Here is a 14,325-nt window from a genome sequence, read left to right on the forward strand (position 1 = left end):
GCTCCAAGAAGATACCAGTACAAAAAGAAAGCCCCACTAGTAAAACAAAAACACGCCAAAAATAAACAAAGCCCGAACCTCTGCTTGGAGAGAAGGGCTTAGGGCTACTTGCAAATATACTAGTAACTGTACTTAGTGACTGTTATCTGTTGCCATGCTGGAATTAACTTGGATGACAGATAAATATAAAAAGAGAAGACAAGGCAATGCTCTGATTTATTGTTTTTCTTTTACTTTGTTGCAGTGTTGTATTTTCTTTATACATTTGTATATGATGCTGCTGCTGAATTCTTGTTAAAGTAGAAATCTCCTTGTGTTTTGGCCCACCTTTTCCCCCTATCGCATCAGATAAGGAGGTGCGTTATCCATAAACTTGTTGTGGCCTAACCCAACTACACAAAGCTTACCCTGCAGTTTAGAAATGACATGCAAGAGGGCTCTCTTTCAATGAGACAACCAGGGGTCAAAGGTCACAAGTCACAAACATGGCTGCCAAAGTCGCATTTTCTTGCGCTCGGCTGTACTTTTTCGAGAAAAACGTCTCTTTCCTCCTTCAACACACGAGAACTATAACGCTACTTTCAAAGACAGATTTGCGGCATGCAGTAACACTTCAAGCAACCTTCTCGTCTTCTAACATAGCCTCTAGAACTTGTATTTTTCGTTGTGAAAGCGGCGCTAAGGTTGCCGGTTTGCTGCCCGGCTTGAGGAGGAGTTACTGTAGTGTGAGTCGCGCGTGTTGGAGCTGCAGCAGACAGACGACAGACTGGTTCTTCTGTCCGTCCTGTCAGGCCGTCCAGCCGCCAGCGGAGCAGGCCACGCTGTTCGACGTCATGGACTGGTAACGTTATGTTACAAAATTCAAATTAGATAAACTAGAAACGTAACATAATTTTGCAAAGCTAATGCATCATGTTTATCTTCGCATATGGTCTTCTCTGTTACTCAAACACATCCATATAAATGGTGACAGGAGTCTAAATCCTTCCTGCTATAAAATTGCAACACGATGGAACCCAACACTACATATACTAGTTACTTACCATGGTGACAGACGTCTGGTTCAGGTCATTGACCTTATTTGTTTGGAGAAGAAGGAGAAGAGTTAAGAGGAACCTGAGCAAAAACAATATGTTTTCCTTCAGTAAGCCTTAAGTTGGTATTTTTTTTCAGTGCCAGGAAGTTTGACATCGACAACAGCAGACTCTCAGCAAAGTACAAGGACCTTCAACGGCTTCTGCACCCTGATAGATTCTCACAACATGGGCAGGTTAGGATCTTCAAATGGTCACAGAAGTTTTGTACAGACTATGTACAATTTACAAACTGTGTATAATATGCATATTGAAAGCTGTACTACGATTTTCACGACAGCTTCTCTGTCTTCACTATGACAATGCGCATGCGCCGAATCGGAAGGACGTGTTTCAACTTGCTCCTGCAATCAGTTACTTTTATTTGAGTTTTTTAAGTACTTTTTTTAAACTTTCCGTCAGCGAATCAGTACTTTAGGCGTTTTTAGCATTAGGGACATTTTTTATAGTCTAGTTAGGTGTAAAACGTATTTTTTAAAGTGATTTGAGAGTATTTTAGAGGAACCACGCCGCGGCGTCTAACGGCGCCATATTGGATTTTTTCTGAATCGGGAGAAACTTGGATAACTTCGGCCCTACCTGGGAGATTCCACGGGCGGGAAAGCCCAGCAGGATTTTCAACTAAAACAGGGAAGAGTAGAGTAGAGTTTTGACCGCAGTTTTACGTGTCTTTCTGAAGTTTCCCTGGCGGAAAGTCCAGTGGACCGAGGTTTGGATACCAGGAGTGGAGGGGAATCCGATAAGGGAAACTACCTGCATCAAAGTCCTCGGAAAGTCAACAGGGCTCCTTAACGAAGCAAGCAAGGGGGGTAACCCCAGAAGAAAGGATCCAGAAGGAAACAAGCAAGGGGAGAAATCCCAGAAGAAGGCAAGCAAGGGGAGAAATCCCAGAAGAAGGCAAGCAAGGGGAGAAATCCCAGAAGAAGGCAAGCAAGGGGAGAAATCCCAGAAGAATAAGACTGAGAGCTAGTAATAGAGGAAGAAACAAAGGTGAAAACACCTGTGAACCAGACGAGGATAAAAGCCACAAGTATTCTTATCACGCACAAAAGGCCTAGAGGGTCTACACAATCACAGAAGTTGAAGGGGAAGCCTCACAGAACCGGAAGTAAAAGAAAGCCACGAGAGGTCAAGGAAAGAACAACAAACACCAAGACAGAGTACACGAAAGCGCAAGTACCTTATTCCTTATTATCTACCATAGACAAGGAGCTAGCAATGAGCCAAGAAAATCGGGGGATAACCCCACCAAAGAAGGGGAAGTTAAAAAAGAAAGGAGCAGGGGGAAACACAGGCCATGTAAAAACATCAAATACAGATGGAACAGAGGAATGGATATGTAAGAAATGCAATACCGTATTAAGGGATGACGAGGGATGCCAGGCACTTACGTGCGATGGATGTAACAACCATTTATGCCTGTCATGTACAAGCCTCACCCAACAAGAATTCAAAGCACTGAGCAGGCTCCAAAGGGACGATGTTTGCTGGTTTTGCACCAGCTGTAAGGAGAGGGTTAAGCAATGCTTCAAAGGAAGTAATAGTTGCACAGCTAGTGTACCTAACATTGTGGAAAAACTAGACGAAATCGTGGGGAAAATATCATTACTGGAAAACAAAGTAGACAGCATGCAGCAAGAACAGAAGACACAGGCCAAATTGGCAGTGAAAGTCACAGAAGAAGTAGTAGACGAGGATGTACAAAGTAAAGGGGAAACCGTACAGACAGTCACACATGAAAACGACACTAATAAAGTAGTCGGGGAAGATGGTAACCAAGGGCCATGGATAACAGTGACTAAACACAAAGCTAGAACACCAGATTTGGCAAAAATCCTAAAGGAAGCTCTGGTGGAACAAAGAAAAGCAGTAGACGAACAAGAGAGAAGAAATCATAACCTTATCATACACAACGTAGATGAAACCGACCGTAAAGACATGAGGAAGAAACAGGACGAAGAGTTTGTAAAAGACCTCTTCGAAAACCACCTAGAAGTGGATGTGAAGGTAAAAGAGATGTACAGGCTTGGGAAGAAAACAGACAATGACTCGAAAAGAGGAAGACCACTAAAGATCACCCTTGAAAACAAAGAGGACAGGGCCGTCATCCTAAATAGGCTCTATAAACTAAAAGGCGCTGAAGATCAAATCAGAAGGATAAGTGTGACAGCAGATTTTAGTAGAGACGAGAGAGAGAAGATAAAAGCGCTGGTTCAAGAGGCAAAAAACCGAACGCAACAAGAAGTGAAGGGGGACTACATACATGTGGTCAGAGGGACATATCCGAAGCTACAGATCATAAGAAAGAAACAGAGGAAAAACAGCAATCTAGTATCAGAAGAAGAGATATAAGACTTCAACCTAATCAAGACATTGCCACTAGCACAAAAAGCCATGAATCTAGAAGTATAAAACTGGCTAGTGGAAACACGAGGGCTGAAGATGAGGGAAAGCAGCTGAAGGTTATCTACACAAACATTGATTGTATCACAAATAAAAAACATGAATTCTGCGCTATTATTGATGAACAGCAACCTGACATTATTATCACAACCGAGACGAACCCAAAAAACTCAAGATATAAAATGACAAAAGTAGATCTGCATATTCCGGGGTTTAACCTATTTACAAATGCTGATACAGGAGGTGTGAGGGGCGTGTCCATCCACGTGAAAGATGCCTACAACTCTATGGAAGCAGAGAAACTGGGTTCAGCTCAGGGTCATGTCTCAGAAGTGATTTCAGTGGAGATGACGCTGAACAAAAATGACAGACTACTAATTCTGGGGATCTACAGAAGCCCGAACTCATCTGTCGAAAACAATCATAGTCTAAATAGCATCATACGCAATATCCAGGGCTATTCGCACGTATTAATAGCCGGGGATTTTAACTACCCAAAAATCCTATGGGCCAATGGAGACGGCTCAATCTACTCACCTAACTGTGAAGCCGGCAAATTCCTAGAGGCTACTAGGGACGCATACCTATACCAGCATGTGGACTTTGCAACAAGACACCAAATAAACCAGGAAAGCAATGTACTAGACCTGGTCTTCACGAACGAGAAGGGAATGATTGACTCGGTGACAATGTTACCACCAGTAGGAAAAAGTGACCATGCAGTGTTAAGGTGGACTTTCAAATGCTATGCAAAGAAAAGAAATGTGAGAAGAGAAATCTTTCAATACCACAAAGGTTCTTATGAAAATATGAAAGAAGATTTAAATAAGGATTGGAATGAAACACTTCAGGAACTGGATATTGAAGAGAGTTGGGTCGTGTTTTCCAAAACCTTGAAAGATACAGTTCACAAGAATGTACCCAAAGTCAAATCCTCAAATAGAAGGAGAAGGCTATCATGGACCGACAGTCAAACAATAGCGAAAATGAAGAATAAACAGAAAGCTTGGAAAAAGTATACTCAAACTGGCATGAAAACTCAAACGGCGCATGCGCATGCACATTAAATACACAAAAGCACGAAATCAGGCACGATGGGCATCAAGGAAGGCGGCCAAAAGACATGAGAAAGAAGTGGCTATGAACATTAAGGGTAATACCAAATTATTCTGGAAGTACGTAAACAAAAAGTCCAAAACAAGAGACAATATCCCGGACTTAAAGGACGGTGATGAAATTGCCAAGACAGACGAAGAAAAGGCAGAAATACTAAACAACTTCTTTATCAGTACATTTACGAAAGAAAACATGCAAGATATCCCAACACTAGAGCATAAGGACTACAAAGAAGAGCTAACTGACATTGAAACAAGTCCCGAAGAAATTAATAAAAGACTGAAGAAGTTAAATCAAAACAAAGCCATGGGACCAGACAAAATACACCCCAGAGTGATAAAGGAATTGGCGGATACTTTGTCTCACCCACTGAGCATACTCTTTCAGAAGTCCTTAAGAGAGGGGAAACTCCCAACGGAGTGGAAAACTGGTACCATCTCACCAATATACAAGAAAGGGTGCAAAAAGAACCCCAGTAATTACAGACCGGTATGTTTAACGTCTGTGATTGGGAAACTGTTGGAGGGTATAATCAGGGATGAAATCATAAGGCATATGACAGACAACAACCTCTTCACAAGTCAACAACATGGATTCCTCCCTGGGAGGTCAACAGTCACCCAAATCCTAGAATGCCTGGAAAGCTGGTCAACCTGGATAGATGAAGGTCAACCAGTGGACATAATTTACATGGACTTTCGCAAGGCATTCGACTCGGTCCCGATCAAAAGACTTCTGAACAAAATAGAAAGTTATGGGATCAAAGGAAACCTTCTTAAGTGGATTTCATCCTTTTTACAGAACCGAAAACAGAAAGTATGTATCAATGAAAGCAGCTCTAGATGGGGAGAAGTCTACAGCGGAGTCCCACAGGGCAGTGTTTTAGGTCCGGTCTTGTTCACTATCTACGTGAATGACATGCCAGAAGTGGTAAACTGTTCTCTGAAATTGTTTGCGGACGACACAAAGTTGTTTAGACCAGTACCACAAGTACGAAACTGTGAAGCTCTACAACAAGACTTGTCTAGTCTACAAAAATGGGCCGACAAGTGGCAGCTCAAATTCCACCCTGATAAATGTACGGTCCTAAGGGTTGGTAGTGGCCACCCGAACTTCACTTATAACATGTCCGAAAACAACAACCCCTTACCTATATCCCTGAAGGTTTCCTCAGAAGAGAAAGACCTGGGAATCCTAGTAGACAGAGACTTGGGCTTTGCCAATCATATAACAACTATTAGTAAAAAAAGCAAACCAAATAATGGGGCTAACATGGAGAACATTTGTACACATGGACTTAGAAATGTTTCTCATTCTTTACAAGACCATTATCCGTCCTCACTTAGAGTACGGAGCCCCCATTTGGTCCCCACATACTTGGAAACTCGCTACAGAACTAGAGAAAGTACAGAAGCGAGCGACAAAGAGAGTACCAGGCCTGCAGGATCTTTCATACACAGAGAGGCTCAAGAAACTAAAACTACCTACCCTGGTCTACAGGAGATTGAGGGGTGACATGATCAATGTTTATAAATACACACACGGGATGTACAATACAGCATGTCTACTACCAATAACAACAGAGAAGAGAACTAGAGGTCATCACCTGAAAATAAAGAGGACGCAGGCAAAAACAAATATGCGCCTACACTTCTTTACAAATAGAACGGCAAGCTGGTGGAATGAGCTTCCTGGGGAGGTAGTTATGGCGCCTAGTGTAAACAGTTTCAAGAAGAGGTTTGACGAGTATATGGAAACACACCCGGTCGTCTACAATTATAGAGCTTTGGACCACCCACTACGTCCAGAGATGTCAGTAAACTGAAGAGCGGCCCAAATTGGAGCAGGACTCCTACCCGGCATGAATCAACTCTACTCTACTCTACTCTACTCTATAACATAACTGGTAAACTGCTTTTAGGTACTAGTATGTACATTGTACACTAGTTTTGTACAATTATTATAAGTTCAAACTGTATAAGATTTTTTTTCAAATTATAATGTAATTTATCTTGACAGGTGGAGCAAGACTATGCCTCAGCCCAGTCAGCCTGGGTGAACAAGGCCTACTGGACTCTACAGAAGCCTCTCAGCAGAGGGCTCTATATGGTACGTTCTTGTTTGTTTGTTTCTTTGTTTATTGAGTTTCACAGATTTTAAAGCAGTCAACACCTATTGACTATTGTTGACATACAGTGTCTTCTAGCTTTAATTATTCATCAGATTCAGAGAACGTAAAAATTGTTTTTGCTGTTTCTTCTTCTTCTTCCTCTCCAAACACATAAGGTCAATGACCTGGACCAGATGGCTGTCACCATGGTAACTGGTGCTGTAGCAGACACCCTGTGGTGTTGGGTTACATTGTGTTGCAATTGCAAGTTGCAAGGCAGAGTTAGAGGGGCTGTTCACCTTATACTGTATATGGATGATCATGTTTTTGATCAAGGACAAAGCAGTAGTTTGTTAGGCTAGAATATGTGAAGGTAAACATTACTTTATGCACTTGCTTTACAAATGTTTCCTTAAAACAGTTTCTAGTTACATTTCATATGTTCTTGTTTCTCCAATAAAAGCTACAGCTAGCAGGAGAGAGTATCGAGGAAGGAGAGAAACTGTCAGAACCGCAGCTGCTGATGGAAGTGATGGAAGCGAACGAGAGATTGGGAGAAGCACAGACAGACGAGGAAGTCAGAAGCATCGCAGAGGAAAACAGAGGTCTGGTCTTAATCGCTAAGTAGATATGTTGGGAGGCAGAATTGTTACAATTTCCTAGTTCCTAGTTTCTTTTGTTTCTACTAGAGATAGCAAAGTTATGATTTTGGATGTTACTATCTCAAGCTAACTCACATGCTACTGGAAGGGGTCTCGGGACTTACTAGTACTTGTAAATACTTGTAAAGACTTGTAATTGTTGAAAAGATCAACATATTAAGGATATTTTCCTTTTACTGTGGTACATATATCGAATCTTCATGATCCATACAACTTGTATTTCAACGTCTTACAATTCCAATTGAATTTATACGTTTTCATTCTTTTTTTTTACAGAAAAGCTGGGCAGACTTTGTAAGGAATTGTCAGGTGCTTTTGATGCAGGTGGGTTGACTTACTCTGACTGATTCACAATTTAACTATGTTTTACATAAACTTTGTGTTTGTGTCTTTCCCAAATTTATCTGTGCGGTGCTTGGCAATACCTTCATCAAGATTTATCATGAAGGTAAATGTTAATGAGACAAGTTTCAACTGTAATTTCCAACACAAGAAATTGGACTTACCCAAATTTACAATGGTCAACAATCCACCGCTTCTGTGACGTCATGTTATGCAGATAGAACACCTGACTCAGTGAGCAGTGGATCATAGGTTGCAGAAAATTTGGGTTTAAACTTGCCTCGTAATAAATTCAACAATACTGATGAACTTTCAAAATAAAGATGTTATTATTCCTTCCAGGTGACATTACTAAAGCCAAGGACATCTTGACCAGGATGCAATACTTCAGTAATATCGAGGACAAGGTTAAGGAGAGACTTCCACCATCTTAGACTGTCATTCAGGCAAACCTTCAAGGAAATGCTAGCTAAGGACTGGTTCTGGTTCTCATTGATTTTCAACCTTGTTATGTGTGAATGAATGATGATCATTCTGTGTCTTTGTCAGGACATTCTGATGTATGTGATGTTTATGCACACAAAATTATACAAGCCAATTATATTGCCTGGCAAGTATATTGACTTTTCATTATACATGTACCTTGTAGAGTGTATCATCATCATTATGTCCGGTGGCTTGCCCAGACCCTATGTGTATTATAAAAAGATTGTACTCTTTGTCCAATCATGAACAGTGTTAATATTTAGCACAATACAAAGTTTCCCAACAATTACAACATTGAAAGCCATCCATTGTGCAGTTAAGTATGTGCAGTCCATTGAAATCATTTGTAGTACATGTAACGTTATTACATAATTGTAATTCATTGAAATTTTAACCAGCTTCTCTTGTTTGCAGTTTTCTACTAAATTGTATGAAGCAAAGCATATACAACTTTGCTGTCATTTTCTTGTCCCATGTCCAGACCGTTGTCAAACTACAATAATTTTAACTTATACAAGTTTTTATCCATCCATGCTGTATTGTTATCCAAATTTTGTGCCTAATAAAAAAAATCATGTTTCATGTTGAATTTGGTTTTGAGATTTGACCAGACTATCTTCTTTTATCCTCCATTTCTGTATCTGTATCTGTATAGCCGGTATAACCGCCTTTCGGCGTAACACACCAGCTTCTGTATCTGTATAGCCGGTATAACCGCCTTTCGGCGTAACACACCAGCTTCTGTATCTGTATAGCCAGTATAACCGCCTTTCGGCGTAACACACCAGCTTCGCAGGCACGCGGCGCGGCGGCAGCTGGCTATATTACACCGATCGACTTGTTCCACCTAACCCTTGAACTTCTAGCTCTAGACATTGTTTAAAGCTATCTATTGACAGTGCCCCTACTGTACTTGGTGACAGTGAGTTCCACTCTGCGATAGTTCTAGGAAAGAATGAATTCTTGAACACCTCAATCCTTGGTTGATAACTCTGGTACTTGAATGCGTGGCTATTTCTTGTTCTCTTCTGGGCTGGTATTAGGTACTTAGTAGTTGGGACATCCACCAGTTTATTAGTCATTTTGTACATCATGCATAGTCTAGACATCTTTCTTCTGTCTTCAAGTGAGGTCCACTGTAGGTTTCTTTTCATTTCCGTGACACTAGCACCTCTTACATAGTTGTTCATACAGAATCTTGCAGCTTGATTCTGTACCCTTTCCAATTTGTCTTGTCATTTAATATCCACTTTGATGTGGACAGCCCTTGCTATCAATGTAGCAGTGCCTCCTAACATGTTTCTTTGGTACTGCAAGTTGTGATATGCATGTACACTATTGTATATAAACTGTTGTAAAGAAGGTATAGCATAATATCTGTAGACTAAAAAATGAGACAGGTGGGCACACAACCTCTCTTGTGTATTTATTCCATTCCAAGTTATTTTTGGCATGAATGCCAGACTGGGCCTATACAGGCAGGTTCCTTGGGTCAAAATACCCCTGGAAAATTTCTTTCCCACCCCCCTGAGTTTGGCATTCAGGGTGTACTAAGTAGCTGAAGGGGGTTAGGTGAGCTCTGTGGTAGAATTTCCTTGTGGGTAGCCTGCTGTGCAGGCCCCGCGGCAGTGGGGAAGAGTTTTTAACGCGTTATTTTAATATAGCCGGCCATCCTACATAGCCACCGAGAGAAGGCGGAATGGAACCTTCTCTCGGTGGCTATGTAGGATGGCCGGATATATTAGAATAATACGTTAAAAACTCTTCCCACCGCCGCGGGGCCTGCACAGGAGGCTACCTTGTGGGCATGTCACCGTGGGGGTATGTTGGCCCAATAGCCGAGGAGCTGGCCTGTGTGGGTCCTGCCAACAGCCTTGCATCCAGGCTATATTATTTGCTGTTTCAATCTTCGTAACTTTCTTGGCTTCACTTCTGGGCCATCCAAGGCCTCTCCACTGCCTGCTGTTTCTGGTAGGCCTTGATGCTTTTTTTCGGTGGCTGAAGAGTCTGGCTCAGCCCTGGCCTCTTTCTCCTCTGTTGTACTGGGTTATCCGGGTCTTCGTCATCATTCAGCACTTCAGGCTGTTCAAAGAACCCAGCAGGTGAAGATACAGCACCTGTGGGAGCTTCAGGGTGTTGCTGTTGTTGTGAGAAGGGGAGATCGCTGTCGTGTGCGTACTTGCAGTTGTGTCCGAAGCGACACCTCCCCTTGCGATAGTTCCAGCAGACTTTCTTCCCCGCGATGTGCGAAGGTTTCTCATTCGACGTCAATTTCACATGCTTTTCCAGAACCTTCTCCTTCTCTCGTTCCGCTAGACGGAATGGGTTGTGGAAAATGGAGGCAGTCTGCTCTGCTGGCGTTATCCGATCATTTGTCCTCGTGGTTGGAACACCGAGTAGAGGGTTGGGCAGTTTTACCGTCCCTCCTACTGGATTCCTGTTCTGTACGTTCAACAGGTTTGGAGACGGGAGTTTCTGTCTAAGTTCTGTTGTAGAATTGGTTTGATCTGGCGATGGGACATCATTGTCCTCAGAATCCGAAGATGATGAAGACCCTCCTTCAAGGTAATTCGTTCTTTTACGGTTTTCTCTATAGAAAGAACAACAATACATAATTTGTGTAAAGTATTTACCTCAGTCAATTTCTACAAACAGTTTGTGGTTTGCGATGTAAGTATAACAAATAATGTCATTAAGTTATCAGAACAAAGTTGTCAGAATAAAAACCAAATGAAATACATGTAGCGTTACATAAAAAATAGTGTAAACACCAGATTATGTTTTAGAATGGGGAGGGGGGCATTCTCGTATAGTAATTTCTTTGTCAGCAACAACAAATTAGTTTCCTTGGTTCTATCCATGTGAGTTTCACAGATTGTATCGCAGTGAATAATGTCCTGATGCAAGTTTCAGTCTCTATTTCTTGAGTATTCATCTGGGAAAGAATGTGAGTCATCATAAGGGAAAGCTAAGAAGAAACTGGGAACGAAGCGTATAATTTTTTCTGAGTGACAGGACAGCTAGCCACACACACACACGTAAAAACCAAGCGATGGAAAACTTTCTATGGCATTAACGACCATCTACTGAACAGGTAAGGGTGCATACTTTCTTCGTCTCACATTCACACACCTCGTAGTCTCCTCAAATCGTTCTTTATTTGTGGTTTCTGAGTCCGAAGTGTCGTCCGAATCGTAGTCCGCTACAAGACCAGCCATTTTGACGACCGCAAAAACACAACAAAAACACTAAAGCTATCATAAAACGAGAAAACATGTGTCAAATATCAACAACTGCCGTAATATCGTCCAGAAAAATTAGATAACAAAAATATATGTTTACAGCTATCTTTTAAGGATTTAAATGTATCAAACCATCAAATAGCATAATTTTGGTACGTTTTGATGTTGATCACACTCGAAAGAAGATCACATTCAGAATGTCACTTGTATCATAGGGGTGTTGACTTTTAAACTAATAAAAAAAATATCAGTAATTAACCACTTAGTAAGATAATCAAAGTGTATTTTAAGCATTATAATATATATAAAAGTCCGACTTACTAGTTAATGATGAAATGTGTTTGTTGTTTAGTAAAAACAAGTCCTCTTCCTCCCCCGTTTGTATTTAGACCAGTCCGAGTGTACTGCAGGTCAAACCGATACTGGAGGCCAAAGTTCAACCGCAACTATGGCGCATCTTTGTCACTTTCTGTGGCTTGTGGCTTTACTACCTAACCTAGACCTGTCATCGAAACGTTGGTGCAGTTTCCACAATATGACTCGTCTGCACAACTAACTGTCTACTTCCCAGTGAATTTCTGAGTCGAGAACTTGTCGTATCGGGACACAATTGGGGGTCAACCACCGACTATCTAGGACAGTCTACAGTGAATGACTCCAAAGATCTTGAAAATTAAGGCTGTTTACAGGACAAATACTTGACTGACGTTCCGTTTGCCAGCCGGGCAGTTCTGGTCACTGAAGCATTAAGCCATGGAGCCCAATAGATGACCATAGTCAGGTGCGTTACATTTTCTTTTGACAGTTGTCCCTCTTATAAATTATAACCTCTGTGATTTCTTTTATCTATACCAGTCCATGTAATTTTACTACTACTAAATGATTCTAAAACGTTACCTGTACTTGTAATATATCTTAGAGCAGAATTTTTGCTAAGTCTTGCTTGGTACTCTTAAATTATGATAAAGGTTTTGTGTCAACGTTATGTAAAATCTAGGACATTATATAACTTTTAATGGCCTTGGTAAAATGTATCAGACTTTGTCCCTAGGAGAACTAGTATTTTGTCCTTGCATGTACGTAACGTTACTAGTGAGGTGATGTACTAGTACTGGGCCATCTTTGAGTTTTTTAGTTTGACTTGCATGGGGGGGGGGGACGTAGTGATCACAAATTATGCAAAATTTTCACCGCCATTTACAAATTACTAATAGTTAGAGCTAACGAATTACGATGATTTTGGATGGCTGCCTGCAGATTACAAAGACTAAAAAGCTTTAAGGCCTGATTACGCTTTACGACAAAGGGCATGCAGGCCCTCTCCTTGGCTTGAGATCAGCTTGTCAGGATGTGAAGGTACATCCCAGATAGATGACTTAAAGATGAAGATGGATGGTCCACTATCACACAATGGTACCGGCCCTACAACTGTTCTCCAACTGTTTCCTCAGCTGCACTTGTACTGAAAGAAACAGTTCAACAATAGAATCTGATGTTGTATTTGCCTTGAATTTATTAGAAACACTAATATGACTTTTGTCTGTCGCCAGAGTTAGATTTGGTTTGGTTTTTCTTTTAATGCCCACGATCATGATCATTCTGGCATACTCATTTTCACCTGAGAGAAGTGAGGCAAGTGCCTTTCCTAATGACATATATAGGGTGGTGACATAGTAGGATTCGAACCCAGGATCTTGGTTCTGAGCTGAATGCCCAGTGCCGTTACTCCACACGGCCCCACATTTGTGTTCACTTGATATAACTTAGTATACATACATACAACGGTATTTTCAGGTATTAATTTATACCGTCCATTCTCCATAGGCTGGCTTTGGCCCGAATTTTCAAAGTTAGGAGTGTTTTACCAGCTCCAGATCTAGACCTACATGTACTAAGCATACATGTTTCTAGTTCTTCCCTTCTTCCCATAATTCTTCCTCATGCAACATATTTCCAGCTGGCCATGGCCTTTCTAACTATTGTGTCCAAACTAATTGAAAACGACCCTATAAAATACCCTGGAGCAAAATTCGACCTGGGCTGGTGGGCGGACACTACTAGTCTGAGCACCGTAGTAAGTGGACATACCGGCTAGCCCATATGGTAGACAGTTACCAGGCTAGGTGCAAGTCTGTCCCTAAATTTGAAATTCACTGGCCAAAACCTACATGCATACTATTGCCAAACCAAAGACTGCACAGACCCAGTATGATTCATGTCTAATTTACTTCGTGGTTGTTCCGTAATTATGGTGTGTGACTATCAGTCACGCGTTCCAACTAAAGGTCATCTCGACCTCGCCCAGGCAAATAAGAGCTCATTATTGTGAAGGTCAATTACTAGTAGCTCATTATTTTGAAGGTCGACTACTAGTAGCCTCTTGAGTTGAGCTGAATTTATTAGGATCCACATGTTGCACTTATGACTGTCTACAAAGACTCCAGTCATCATGATACTCAGTTTGCAGACAGTGCCCTTCTGAAAATTAGCAGGTAAGTAGAAAAAACACTTTCATTAAGAACTGTGCTGATCTGGGCTGTGTGTGTATTGTTTCTACCTTGCCAGGTGCTCCGTATGGCTGACAGATCTCCAAAGCATTGTCATTGTCAAAATGTCATGAAAGTTCATCAGTGTTAGTAGTAATCATTTAAAACGTTGAACTTTATTCCATTGGGGTTACAGATCTAGAGAGATCAAATTTTCAACAACTACTGTTGCCTTCATCAGGATAATTAATGACCAATTGTACATGTCAAAATGTTTTTTGAGGAATCCTGTAGTATCTTAACAGGAAAGAAGAAGTGAGATCAATTGTCACTTGGGTTTTCCCCCTTCTTTACCTAATGACATAATGTCACTGATTTTCAAAA

At 41.3% G+C, this 14,325-nt stretch overlaps 4 protein-coding genes across 8 annotated transcripts in view; 3 read left to right on the forward strand and 1 right to left on the reverse strand.

Annotated features, from left to right (window-relative positions):
• The first annotated feature begins 463 nt into the window (after positions 1-463).
• LOC109475303 (iron-sulfur cluster co-chaperone protein HscB, mitochondrial-like) lies at positions 464-8,802 on the forward strand. The gene is made up of 6 exons (XM_019775918.1): positions 464-841; positions 1,174-1,270; positions 6,633-6,722; positions 7,187-7,328; positions 7,662-7,709; positions 8,070-8,802. Exons 1-6 carry the CDS (start codon positions 486-488, stop codon positions 8,159-8,161), a joined length of 825 nt encoding a protein of 274 aa, XP_019631477.1. The 5' UTR covers positions 464-485; the 3' UTR covers positions 8,162-8,802.
• On the forward strand, positions 1,541-4,511 carry LOC109475302. The gene has a single exon (XM_019775917.1). The coding sequence runs from the start codon at positions 2,313-2,315 to the stop codon at positions 3,444-3,446; it is 1,134 nt and encodes a 377-aa protein (XP_019631476.1). The 5' UTR covers positions 1,541-2,312; the 3' UTR covers positions 3,447-4,511.
• Positions 8,803-10,001: 1,199 nt separating the features above from the next.
• On the reverse strand, positions 10,002-11,459 carry LOC109475169. 2 transcript variants are annotated; one of them, XM_019775702.1, is made up of 2 exons: positions 11,346-11,459; positions 10,002-10,803 (listed from the first exon to the last, which is right to left on the reverse strand). In XM_019775702.1, exons 1-2 carry the CDS (start codon positions 11,429-11,431, stop codon positions 10,140-10,142), a joined length of 750 nt encoding a protein of 249 aa, XP_019631261.1. In that variant the 5' UTR covers positions 11,432-11,459; the 3' UTR covers positions 10,002-10,139. The 2 variants fall into 2 exon arrangements, with proteins under 2 accessions (XP_019631261.1, XP_019631260.1); XM_019775701.1 differs by having other exon boundaries at positions 11,322-11,443.
• A 466-nt stretch (positions 11,460-11,925) lies between these two features.
• LOC109475296 (transmembrane protein 116-like) overlaps positions 11,926-14,325 on the forward strand; it is a 37,783-nt gene continuing 35,383 nt past the window's right edge. For 2 of the 4 annotated variants that reach the window (XM_019775907.1, XM_019775908.1), the window contains exon 1: positions 11,926-12,236. The gene's annotated coding sequence lies outside the window, so the exon portion shown is untranslated. The remainder of the gene's footprint in view (positions 12,237-14,325) is intronic. The other 2 variants (XM_019775905.1, XM_019775906.1) reach the window with 1 other exon arrangement.

The sequence above is a fragment of the Branchiostoma belcheri genome, unplaced genomic scaffold (genome assembly GCF_001625305.1).
Source record: "Branchiostoma belcheri isolate BF01 breed outbred unplaced genomic scaffold, Haploidv18h27 scaffold33, whole genome shotgun sequence".
In the NCBI taxonomy this organism is placed as follows: Eukaryota; Metazoa; Chordata; class Leptocardii; order Amphioxiformes; family Branchiostomatidae; genus Branchiostoma; species Branchiostoma belcheri.

Bases quoted from the DNA above. Each gene is read 5' to 3' on its own strand.
- LOC109475302 (XM_019775917.1), top strand. From the start codon at position 2,313: ATGAGCCAAGAAAATCGGGGGATAACCCCACCAAAGAAGGGGAAGTTA.
- LOC109475169 (XM_019775701.1), bottom strand. From the start codon at position 11,431: ATGGCTGGTCTTGTAGCGGACTACGATTCGGACGACACTTCGGACTCA. The intron at 10,804-11,321 runs GTATGCACCCTT...TTCTTTCTATAG, and splicing joins GTGAATGTGAGACGAAGAAA to AGAAAACCGTAAAAGAACGA.
- LOC109475303 (XM_019775918.1), top strand. From the start codon at position 486: ATGGCTGCCAAAGTCGCATTTTCTTGCGCTCGGCTGTACTTTTTCGAG. The intron at 842-1,173 runs GTAACGTTATGT...ATTTTTTTTCAG, and splicing joins CTGTTCGACGTCATGGACTG to TGCCAGGAAGTTTGACATCG. The intron at 7,329-7,661 runs GTCTGGTCTTAA...TTTTTTTTACAG, and splicing joins CATCGCAGAGGAAAACAGAG to AAAAGCTGGGCAGACTTTGT.